This window comes from Talpa occidentalis, unplaced genomic scaffold (genome assembly GCF_014898055.3).
Source record: "Talpa occidentalis isolate TD23 unplaced genomic scaffold, MPIMG_talOcc4v2.1 talOcc4.7, whole genome shotgun sequence".
In the NCBI taxonomy this organism is placed as follows: domain Eukaryota; kingdom Metazoa; phylum Chordata; class Mammalia; order Eulipotyphla; family Talpidae; genus Talpa; species Talpa occidentalis.
The window spans coordinates 128,111,821-128,124,623 of record NW_023605083.1 but is presented as its reverse complement, the minus strand read 5'-3'; the positions used below and the strand labels follow the sequence as shown (position 1 = coordinate 128,124,623).

General features: G+C 38.0%; 2 protein-coding genes across 5 annotated transcripts in view; both read left to right on the top strand.

Annotated features, from left to right (window-relative positions):
- Positions 1–4,562, top strand: part of LOC119231781 (ATP-binding cassette sub-family A member 6-like) — a 50,436-nt gene extending 45,874 nt beyond the window's left edge. For all 4 annotated transcript variants that reach the window (XM_054689148.1, XM_037493548.2, XM_054689149.1 and 1 more), the window contains 5 exons: positions 205–324; positions 506–646; positions 1,981–2,060; positions 3,273–3,328; positions 3,459–4,562. In XM_054689148.1, coding sequence (XP_054545123.1) covers positions 205–324; positions 506–646; positions 1,981–2,060; positions 3,273–3,328; positions 3,459–3,560 — 499 coding nt within the window. In that variant the 3' untranslated portion in view covers positions 3,561–4,562. The remainder of the gene's footprint in view (positions 1–204; positions 325–505; positions 647–1,980; positions 2,061–3,272; positions 3,329–3,458) is intronic.
- Positions 4,563–11,843: 7,281 nt separating this feature from the next.
- The window catches only part of ABCA9 (ATP binding cassette subfamily A member 9), a 48,119-nt gene continuing 47,159 nt past the window's right edge, over positions 11,844–12,803 (top strand). The window contains 1 exon segment of the mRNA XM_037494736.2: positions 11,844–12,590. The gene's annotated coding sequence lies outside the window, so the exon portion shown is untranslated.

The following is a 12,803-nucleotide window of genomic DNA, read 5'->3' as shown; positions in this document are numbered from 1 at the left end:
AAAATAAATAAATAAAATCTTTTACAAAAATAAAAATAAAACTATTCTTTATATAATTAAAAACCTAGTCAGTATTTACATTTCTGTGTAACCTTTTTCTTAAGTTAGGACCTAAATATGATTCATAAAGTATATCTTTTCTATGAAATTTCCCCCATCTCTCTTTTTTTTTTTTAATGGTGCTAATATTTCGACTTGCTTTAGGCAGACAATCCAGGGAACCATTAAAAAGACAGAAAAGGCAGCCCTCCTGACAACCCACTACCTGGCTGAGGCTGAGGCTCTATGTGACCGCATTGCCATCATAGTGTCTGGAAGACTCAGGTGAGTGCCTGTCCAGAACCTCGCTTGACCCTCAGAAGGAGTTCCCCTGTGTAAAGCAATTGAAGTTCTTCTTTTCATCTCATGCAGTGATGCCCTTTCCTCTACATTTGAAATTGAAGACTAGCATTAAAATAAATTATGGGGAGATATTTTTTCAACCTGTTTTCCCTCTTGCCCATAGATGCATTGGTTCCACCCAACACCTGAAAAGCAAATTTGGCAAGGATTACATTCTGGAACTAAAAGTGAAGGAAGTTGCTCAAGTGACTTTGGTCCACACTGAGATTCTGAAGCTTTTCCCACAAGCTTCACAGCAGGAAAGGTGATGTTTTTATTATGGAGAAATGTATTGCTTTTTACCCACTCAATCATCCTTTTTTTTGCTCTGCGAGAACTTCAAGATGATTTTACTTCATAATAAATATTAGGGACCTCAGATGTTGATTTGTTGAATTTTCTAGTTCATGAAACATATGGAAAACACCCAGGAATCTATGTGAGCTGTTTTGCCATATAAGACTGGTCCCCAGTTCTGAAAGGGAACTTGGAAAAAATAGAGGAAGGTGCTTCAGATGACTCAGATCTGCATGTGATTAAGTCTGACCCCACAGCACTCTCCTGCACCACCCTGTAGATAAAGAGAATATGTAAATATTCACAATTTAGAAGATACACCTGGAGTGATTTCCTCCTTAAAGGATACAAACTACAATTGAAATAATCAAAGAGTCTCCCTTTGATGGAATTTTCATGCCTCAATGAAGAAAAGAAAGGGGAGAGTGTGTGTGTATTTGTGGGTATCTCTATGTTACTTGGGGGAGGGCAGGGAGATAGAGCAGAAACTGAATTTGAAATTCCTTGAAGGGATGAACACATCAAAAAAGCAGGACACAGCAATTGCTAATTTCATTTTAATATTGTTTAAATATAACAGAATTACTTAAGGTATATGCCTGGGTACATAATATAACACAGTTCTATTTCCAGACCTTTGAGGTCAGAAACCCAAGTCTGATATAGGTAAGCAGGGAAGACCATGAATAGTAAGACTACAAGAGCAGGGACCTAGCAGAAGAGGGTTTATCTTGGAGGTCTGGGTAGCTGTAGGACCACCCAGGGACATCATATCCTGTTTGGGAATATGCTGAGAATAGGGCAAGAGGTTATAAAGCCAGAAGCAGCACATGGGAACAAGATGCTAAAAATCAGTGCTAGCTCTTCCTGTCCTCAGAAGAAGTTTCCAGTTAAACCTTTTGAATGTCTCCATTACTGTGGTCTTTTCTCCTAATCACTTATCTTTCTTTCCTTAGCTTTCTGGCAACTCAGATGGAATATAAATTGGGATGAGTTCCAATCTAATTTAAAGTAATCAAAGGGATTAGCTCAGAATATTTGTGTTCCATAAGAAAAAGGTTTGCATTAACTGACCATACATGTAATTGTGCAGGATCATTTCTAGGGAAACTATCTCCAACAGCTAGCCACCAGAGTCATTTTAAGAATTGTCCATTGATAAATTATTTCATTTGTTTCATATTTAAGACATCTGCTACCTTGTATTACTTATATTTTAAAAAGGAAATTACTGACACTACCAATATATTTTTTTTCATTTTCTCCCGTAAAATCTAAGGTCAAATATTTTCCTTTCCCCAGGTGTTCTTCCTTCTTGGCCTATAAACTGCCCTTGACAGATGTTCAGCCTCTATCTCAGGCCTTTTACAAATTAGAGGCAGGTAAGAACATCCATTTTTAAATACAGCTTTTAAAGATCTCTCCCTCTGGTAGCCTCAGTTCTTCAGAAACATTGCATGAGTGTGTTTTGGTTTAGTTTTGCCTGACCCCTTGTTTTGTTTCTCTATATTTCACATACAAATGAAATCATCCAGTATTTGTCTTTCTCCTTCTGTCTTATTTCACTTAGCATAATCCCTGCCACTTCCATTTACATTGTCACAAATGACAGGAGTTCGGGTTTTTTTTTTAATATCCTTGTGTATGTTTCTATGTACTACATCTTCCTAGTCCACTCATCTGTCATTGAACATGGGTTCTTTCCATAATTTGACTATTGTGAATAGTGCTGCAGTGAACACAGAAGTGCAAGTTTCCTTTCTTTGCAGTCTTTAGGTAGATTCCTGGGAGTGGAATGGCTGGATCATATGGTAGATCTATTTTTCACATTTTAAGAAACCTCCATACTCTTCCATAGTGGCTGGACCAGTCTACATTCCCACCAACAGTGTATGAGGGTTCTTTTTCTCCACACCCTCACCAACACTTATTTCTGCCCTTTTAGAGATGGGACCTTGTCATCCTCACAGGTGAGGTGTGAGGTGATTTCTCAGCGTGGCTTTGATTTTCATTTCCCTGTTGATGAGTGATGATAATTTCTTCATGAGATTAAGACAGTTTTTGTTTTAATGTTTTCTTTACACCTAATCGCTGGCACCTCAGGATGGTTTGCACATAGGAGATTCTTAACTTATAAATGGTGAAGTGTGAGTATGTACATCTGTTGACCCATTTCATGGTTATTTCTGGTGGGGAAGCCCCGCAGAGATACACATTGAAGCACAGTCACACAGAAGTATGGGGTCCTCTTACTGGAAGCAGTATGGGGTTGAGTCTTCCCATGTGTGACAGCATATCAGTCAATTATGTAAGTTACTCAAGGAACTTAAACATCTTCCAAGACATAATAGTAATAAAACAAGTCATCAAAGGTAACGTGAGAAAAATCTAATCTCAAGATACATTTAGTTATTTATTTATATTAATTCTGACTTTGTATTATTTCTTCCTTTCACCAGGCATTTGTTTCCCAAACTTTATATCCCATGCCTCTTAATATTGCATTTTTATTTTGTGTGACTTTGTCAAAGTTCTTGGTATTAAATTGCAAGCATCTATGGCCAGTCTGTTTTTTGTTTTGTTTTGTTTTTCAGTGAAACATAACTTTGACCTGGAGGAATACAGCCTCTCTCAGTGCACACTGGAAAAGGTGAGTCAACTTTCATGGTTCTCTATCACTCCTGTTAGTTTCACGCGACAGTAGCATGCATTTTTCCTGTTGATTTGAAAGACCAACCATGAGTTGACCATTCTTTTTCCTCCCTCTTCTTCTCCTACAGGTAATCTTAGAGCTTTCCAAGGAGCAGCAACTGGGAGAGATTGATGAAGAAGTTGACACAACCATGAGATGGAAACTGCTCCTTCACTCAGACGACCCTTAGTTCCTGGAGCCCAATAATTCCTTGTCGCTGTCAGATAAGCTTTATGTTGTTTGTAATCATTACTGGTATGGCCATTAAAAATGGTTAACAGCAATATTAGATATATTTGTATGTTACATTAATAAAACAATCCATTTAAAATTTTTCTTCCCCACCAATATAGGGGTGATCGAAATCTGTGGTAAAGGCAGTGCACAGTGTTTATAAGGTTACCTGGAGAGCCAGGTGCTGCGTGCTAAGGAAATAAAATCACAATCCTGTAATTTTTTGAAGTATGATTTTTGGAAGAATGACATTTACTGAAAAATTCTCTTGCTGAATGATGTGAGGAGTGTATTCAGCCATCAGAAGCTCTGTGATTACTGTCTGCCAGTTGTGATTGTTGGGGTTTTATGAGCTTGTTTTGATACACAAATCAACCCAAGAGGCTTCGCTTGAAACCTGTAGAAATCGTTTTGAAAGTCTAGGCTTGGGAGTCCCTTGGGCTCATAAGTGATCCAGCTAGCACGCTGCAGAAGTGTTTCAGACATGTCTTTTCAAAACAAGGGAAATCACAGCAGCATTTATTCAGACTTAAAAATGTGAATGTTATATTGATTTCACAGTTGTGGGGGTGCTGATTTCCCTCATCACCTCATCATTAATTTCCCATCTGTACTCATTGCTCTTTTAGGGGAGTTTTCCTCTTTTGTGTGTGCACCTTTGTGTGTGTGTACCCTACACACACGCCTGCATGTCTTTTGTGTTAATAAAAAAAAAAAAAAACTATCCACTTTCATCTTTTCTTTAAACAATAACTGCTTCATTTTGAATATCACCAGAAAATCTTTTGAAGACTAAGCAGTATTCCTGATGCTTTTGCGGGCAGTGATAAACTACTTAAAATTTTTATAGTCACTGAAGAAAAACTGTATAGCAGGGGAAAATATAGAAATTGAATAAATCTGATTAAAAACATCAATCATATTTCTTCATACCCAACCCATATTTCTTCTATCTATAATGCAGTTTTTATATAGTTAGAATCAGTTTAGTATGTATAATTTCTTAATTAAATATATATGCATATTTCCTGAAATTGCATTAAAATTATTTTAATTTACTTATGGTAAGGTTACAGGCTTATATGTTTCCATTTGTTTTGTGTTAATTATTTTGTATCCTTTGTTCACTTATTTTTGTGCTTTTATCTTTTTCTTATCCATTTTATAATATTTTATTATAATTATATATTTTATCTCTGTTTTACATATATCAATTATATTTGGAGCATTATATTTTCAGGTGATCTATGATTCATTGTTCATTCAGGAACATTTGGTGCCCTATGAATGTACATCCATATTAAAGTGAGAGATGAATTAACATTATCTCTAAAATTTAAACAATGAATTCTTCTGTCTTACTCAATTGTGCAACATGATGACCTATATAACCATTTCACCTAACAATATGAAGAAAGCTTTGTTTGTATTCTTTATAAACTATGAGTTTTTTTAATTTATAGAGATATATTTACATAATATGTATGCATACAGTATTATCTAAACTCGCTGTCTTCCTGTCATTATTTGCTCAGTAGGATTTGGACTTGATGCAAGTCAAGTTGAAGTTAAGGCTGGGAGTGATTTGAGTGCAGTGGTGCACATAACCAACCAAGACCGGTTAGTAAACCCAGCAAAAGCCCAATTTTATCACTGCCTAGTGATAAAATTGTTAGAAATCACCTAGGCAGGAGATACCCAGGATACACTACATGCAGCTAAAAGTAGAACACTGTTGCTATCCACTGGTGGAACCAATGAGGAAGCCCAGCATTTGGTTGGTTGGTTTGGATTTGGGAGAATGTATATTCCTCATTTGGGAAGACTGCTAACTCTTCTACATAAGATTACCCTAAAGAAAGCTGTATTTGAGTGGGGACCTGAATCAAAGCAAACTGGAATTATAAAAAGTGGTAGGAAGCCCAGTGCCCTTGGGCCACCATGACCACAGATTTCAGAGCTGTGGTTTGCCCTGAAACCCATCTCTGGTGGATCCAAGAAGCCTCAATTTTCAGTTTGCTTACCTTTTTCTTATTGTTTAGTGAAAGGAATGATGCCTCCTAAGTTCTTTACAAGTCAGAGGTGAAGTAACTGAATTTCAAATGTTATCGAGCTGGTGAATTACATTTAAATACCCACCATATTGGACAACACTTCCATCTTTACCCTGATCTGTAATGTTTTCAGGACACATGGCTCTGCTCATACCTCTTTTCTCCCATGTAATTGATATTATTTCAGTCACCATCTCATCCCCCTACCCCACACGTAGATTAATCATTGTCATCACTACTTTGCACAGTCAGTGTATTTACTAGTTTCTAGCATCCAAGTACTTCCTTCTGGGTTTAATTTCTTCAAGGGTATCTATTAATAGTTCTTTCAGTGAGATCTGTAAAAGAAAATTCAGATTTTGTTTAAATATTGGTCTGTTTTATCCTTACACAAGAATTTATTTTAACTGGCTTGTCAATCAGGCTGTGCCAAACCACCCTAAAACTGGCTGGCTTAACTCAGCAATCTTATTTTAACTTTGTTTTCTTGTTTCCTTTCTGGCATCCAGATATTTGTTTTTCTTTGAATTTGATCTCTACTTTTAAAATCTTCCATTCACTTGATGTTTTTATTCAGGGACTAAACATATTAGCATAGCCCAACATTTGGTAGAAAGCTTGCTATTGTCTTTTATAATTACATTTGCACTATTTTGACTGAAATGATAAGTTAAAAGGTAATTGGTTCAACATTTTCTTCAGCTTTTAAATTTTAACATGAGTATCCCTGGAGTGGGTTTGGAAGAATAATCATTGTATATTGTAAACAATACTTTTACATGATGGAATACATAGTTTTTGTTTTTGTTCAGTAAGTTACAAAAGATAGATTGAGCATTTGAACTTCTTATATAAATCTCAAAAAAATGATTTCTCGGAAAGAAAAAAAATGCATGCAAAATTTAACATATAAGAATATAAGCTAGGGCCTCCCCGGTGGCGCAGCGGTTGAGCGCTGGGTTGCGAACCTGCCCGCAGCCTCTGCGACGCCGGTTCTATCCCCGGCTGCTCCCCAGCCACCAGAGGAGGGTCCCACATGGCGCGCAGACCTCTCCTGCCGCCCGCTGCTCCCCTCAGCAGTGTCCTTCGGTCCTTCTGCCTGCTCTGCTCCCTGCTCTGGCTCTGGTGAATTCTCTCACACTCCCGCGCTTCTGACTGTACCCAGTGCATGTATAAACAAAACAAACAAACAAATAAATAAATAAACATGCCTCTATAAAATAAAAAAAAAAAGAATATAAGCTAGGCAAACATCTAAAAAACAAATACAGAAAAGGTTAGAAACCTGAAAGGTGAAATGATGCAGGGCCCGAATTTCCTAGTCTGTAATAGGGAAGGGGCTGAGATTGCAGCATTTCCATTCAGTCATTCTGTATGGAGATTGGCACCTACCTTAAAGATCAACTCACTTCTTGCCCCCTGCCCTGTGATATTCCACTGGCAGTACTGCTTGCTGCCTTCAAATACAGTGAGCCAGGAACAGCTTCTATAAATCTACCTAGCACTTGGAATGATGTAAATAAAACTGACGAGGATATTTGAGAAGCCCCGCACTTAACAGTAAGGCTTACATAAAGTAAGGGGGGAGAAAGAGAAACCTGTGTTGACCCGATGATATTCCTTTGTAAATTCAAAATTGGTGGATATAGAAAAAATATGAAATCATATTTAAACATGCATTGGGCAAATGGCCTTTCATTAAAGGAAAGAAGAGCAAAAACACCATACAGTGTGACAATACGTATGTCAATTCATGACCTTGGCATTGCCTTTTTCGCCTTTTGCTGATGTTTGAGTCAGTTGTTCCACAATACTGGTTTTTCTTTCTTGCTCATTTAAGCATTTTTCTTGTCTTGTTTTTAAGTAAACTGTTATTTGTTATTTCAGTAGCCATTGATGCCTTTATTGATCCACCAGTGATCAACTTCTCAGACTATGTTATTTGGAGCTGTCAGTTAAAGGCAAAGTAGACACATCTTCCTTTTGTTTTAAGGAGCACTACCCACCTTAGGGGGTTTTGGGATGACTCATGTCCCTAACAGGAAATTTCCTGCATTCTCATGAGAACTATCTGGAGACTCCCAACAATACCATCAGTTGCCGAGCACATCTGTTGGTCTATTCTTAGAACTTTCTCCACACTTCACGGAAAAAGATCTTTATTCTCAGGGGCGAAAACCTGATTTTATGTTGAATATTTAAAATTTCTCTTAGCTCTCACTTCCACCTCTTTTTTGTCTCATTATCCAGAAATGCTCCCTTCTTTTCAAAGCTGTTCTTTCAATTTGGTTCTGATTTAATCCTTTCTTATTCCCACCGGTTCCCCCACCCCCCTCAAAAAAAAAAAAAAAAAAGCCATGCTCCATCTGATATTCAATTTGTTCTGTATTTTCAGCATTTACTTTTTTTTTTATTTCTTTCTAAATACCATTTTTAATAAAACCTACCCTTGCCCAAAACAACTTATTTTGGCTACCACCCTACCCCACCGGTGACCTTTATTTTTGTCACCAGACTTCTGGAAAGAATAAATGATATTGTAATCTGTTTCCTCCCCTCTTATTCAACATTATACATTAAAAACTCAAGAGTTGTATTGCATCTTTCATCCCAAACTGGGATGTGTACAGTGGTGAAGTTTCTGTGTTTGCCTTCAGAAGTTTACAATCTATGGTGAAAGAGAAATGATGCAATTGGATTGAAACTGGTACATATAAAAAAGCAGTAACCTAGGTGTGCTGTGGAGCACCTGGAAGAGCATCCATCCCATGAGGGAAAGGGTGAGGGAAGCTCCTAGTAGTAAGACCCGGGACCTGCACAACCAAAAGAAATCAGACAGTCATCGTGGAGAAGCAGGCTGAGGGGGAGGTTCATTACCAAATGTAGTTCATGAGAACAGGTGCAGTCATTAAAAAAAAAAAGATCATGTTTCAGTATGACCGGAGTTGGAAGCAAAGGAAAGCTAGTGAGAGAAGAAGGATCAGATGACAAATACCTAGTGTGGTTTTGCAAAGAAACCAGGACACTGAAGTCAGCAGTGGGAGTGACATAAAAATTGTGTTGGAAAGGTGACTTACCACCTGAGAATGGATTGCTTTCTGGTTTCAGGATGATCGACAGGCAAAAGGAAAAACAAGGACAATAGGTGTCAAATATCTAAGAAACTTCTAGGAATAAAAGAATGAAGCAGCTAGAAGGGAGGTGATATTTGGCAAATGTATTAGCTGAAAATCTCCCAGAACTTAAAAAATGGCACAAGTTCTATCAGCGTCACATAAGACAAAAGAAAACAAACACAAGACCCTCACCCAGGCCCGTTGTCATGGAATTTCATGAGTTGTGGTTAAAGAGAAAATCCTAAAACATCCTTGAGAGGAAAAGAAAACAACTCAAATACTATGAAATAGTGATGTTGCTTTTGGATTCTTCATTCATTGGGAGGCAGAATTTACCACTAAAGGGAATGTGAACGGGGATTAGACCATTGAGAGACTCACTTGCTGATGAGAATGAAGGTTCTGGAAGCATTCTTATCTGTAATACTTGATATAAGAAAGCAGTAACATTTGTTTTTAAGTAGATGATTTAAGCCATTTTCAGTCAAGGTCAAAACCAAAAATCAGAAACCAAAATCTAGAAACACAGGGTGGGGAAAATGCACAAGGTATTAGTTGAAACATGTACAAATGACAAAAATTACGTTAAGGTATGCTTGACATTGCAAGTAACCTAAGAAATATATTACAATTAATCAATACATTAGGATTTTTTTTAATCAATCAGATTTGTAATTTAAAAAAAATATTGACCATTTCCAGTTTGAAGGAGGCAATGGGGAATTTAAGTACTGGCATTTATTGATAACCCACTCAACTCTGAGTACCCTGCTAAGTACTGACACTTCACAAAGCCATTTCCTTTCATCCCTGTCCTACCCCCCTGTCCAATCTCAAAATTTAAAATTCCAAACGACCCCTATGGGATACTATTGTTATCTGTAGCTTACAGGTGAGGAAACAGGCAGGGACTGCCAAGGTAAGTCCCTTGCCCAGCATTGCAGTTAGGAGCTTTAAGGTAAAAATGTAGAAAGACTTTTCCTAAGGGATGGGGGTACCTAGGGCAGGTTACAAAGGGAACACAGGCAGAGATACTGGCTGAGTTTTTGCATTTCCAAACTAATGCAGATTCAAATATGTTTGTCAACATTTAAGAGTAATCACTGGTAGAATGAAATACCAGCAAGTTCTCACCCAGAACTTCCCAGATGAGAGTAGGAGAAAAAGACAAGGGTAATGTAAAAAAAAGGGCACAGAGAAAAATAACACCACCGGAGGAGTGATGGAGCAGTGGAGATGGCAGGAAATGTTAGTTTGGAGACTACCACCAAGTCAGACGACTGGACACAATGGATTGGTTATCCTAGGACCTTAGGTTCCCTTGTGGAAAGTCAAAGATTTGCTGTTAGGTGAAAAGAAAAATAAAATCATACTGTTTCAAGTGACCACGTGGCAGATAACAGAGATAGATCGAAATATACCTGAAAAATACAAATGCAAATATGGAACAGATCCTACAGAGGATGTTTCAAGGCAAAAACCAAAACTGGAAATGTGTTTCTTATATTTTTAAGAAACAGAGGCATTTTGGGAGACAAAACCCCAAAGCAGGCCTGTGCTGGATCTGAGAAAGGGTGAAAAATGAGAACAGAAAATCCCTGGGAAATGTGCAGACATGTCCAGTCTCTTCGTCAGGCTGCTGGGCTGCTTTCTGCTTCTCTCCTGCAAACCGGGTTTTTCTGCCTTTGCATGCAGAGTTGAAGGTTGCACACAGACCCCACGGGGACAAGAACACTGTACAAGCAGCTGGGAAGGAGTCCAGGTGGGGTGTTTCAGCCCAAACAGATACATCACATGAACTCTGTAAGGCTTCTGGTGCTGGAAAATATATGGAGCAAAGGCAAGGAGAAATGTAAAGTGTGTGCATGTCCAGTGAGACTAACTGAATGACATACAGAAGGGACACACAGCATCTGTCATTTCTGTTCACAGGCGGTGATGGTCTGGGTTTTAAACCAGGCTTTGCTGCTCACTCACTGTGTGAATTGGGAAAGTTATTTAAATTCTCTGGACCTCACTATTGGTATCTGTAAAATAGGGGTGATTATAATAATGCCTACCTCATGAGATTATTCTGTGGCTGAGGACTTGCACACAGTAACTGCCACAGGCAGTTGCTAGGTTAGTACACTATTCAATCAAACCAGTGCCATTTCGTTTTTGAAATCATGATCAAATGTCACTTTTTTCATTGAAAATCTTGATTACATTTTTTTTACATTTTTTTTAAATCAGTAAACTGACTCTAAAGCTTATTTAGAAGAGTGAAGAAGATATATGACTTAATCAAGAAAATGTTGAAAAGCAAGATTAATGTGGATGGTGCTAGAGAGACCATAATGTGGTGCTCGTGAAAGCAGAGGCCAATGAACCAAAAAAGAATAGAACCTGGAACCAAGCAAGGCCAGGACGCATGTGGACTATCCTAGGTACAAAATCCTTCTGGGAAATAAGTTCCTGAAAACGATATCCTAATATTTTCCCCATGTACAAAATGCTGGCGATGTGATTGAATGTGATCATTTTGTCTCTTTCAGGGAAGACAGCAGACGTACGGAAACAATCAGAAGTCTTGTTTGTTTGACAGTCTCACGCATTAATAAGTTCAGTCTGTTTGTACTTTGCTTGCTGTGCAATTTCTGGTCTCATATACATGCAATTAGCAGAAGAGTAAACATGCTGGAATAAATATTGAGGGGATGGGAACTAGGTAAGGAAATTTTCATGCATTGGGCACGGACAATGGGACACAGATGAGCCTTTGATGTACGAAGCGCACTCATGGCTCGTGGATTTCTGTTCAGTTATGAGGTCAGGAAGCTATTAGGTGCAGGAGAACTTGAACTGGCTGCAAGTGCAAAGGCAGGGACTCTCTGCTTCTTTGCTTCTGTAGCCAAAGACAAACTCCATGCATTACAGGAAATTTTGGAATTCCCTTGTCTTCCTCTTATATTAATGTTAAAAAAGTTAGAAAGGTCATTATTACCCATGAAAAATATTTCTTGAGCAAGATGAAAAACATCATGTTTTAAAAGCCAGGGGCGGCTTACAGAGAAAGTAATTTGTTTTCTGGGTCTTGTTGCAGAAATAACAAGTCTGTGGGTCTTGGGAATGCAAGTATTTTTATAGGACATTGCTCTAAGGATTCTTTCATTTTTCCACTTCAAGAAAGATGCTGCCCTTTGCATACATGCAAGACAACTGAGATGCAGATGAACATTCAGAGTTCATTTTACTACCCTAAAAAAAAAAAAATCACATTGCTACATTTCTAGATCCAGGTTTTAGAACTGAATTGCAGTGGAAGATTTTGAGTTCCTTTTTGACTTTATTTGAATACTTTTAGGGATAATTTTAAAAAATCTTTTCTCCCACTTCTGTCTGCTCTTTTCTGAACTGTCTACTTACCTTTCTTAAAAAGATTGTGTTGGGGATCAACTCTCCCATTAGGGTTTTAGAGGAAAAAAGCTAATTGAGAAAGACTGGATTCACTTTGGTTTGATCGTTCCTAATGTTTTGATATGTCCAGCCAGCCATCTGCAACTGCAAACTCCCTGCTGAGGCACTGGCGGGGAGACAAAGAAATGGAAAACTGTAAAGAAGTCTCCATGTGATGGAAGCACAGAGCTTTGGGCAGCCTGACTGAATTAAGACCACAGTCCTTTTCGGAAATCAATCTAAAACGGAGCTATTCACAATCAACCTGAAATTCAAAGCATCACATAGGAGTGACCCAAAAGGAATGTGAATTCATCTCCAGGACATGCGGAAGCCCGTGGAGGAGCTGTTTCTATTTTCGTTCCAGCTTTCCTGAGAGTAAGTTAACCTCTAAAATTATGATTGTTTTGCCTGTGAAAATATAACATACGACTTCAGATAGGGGATGCCAAACTATTTGGATGGAAACAGTAACTATTGTTATTAGAGAACCTGATTTTTCAAGCTCTCTGAGTATTTTATATTGTGTGGCTAAATAGCCGTTTGGAGAACTAAGTTTTTTTTTTTTCCAGTTTTACCCCATTATCAAAG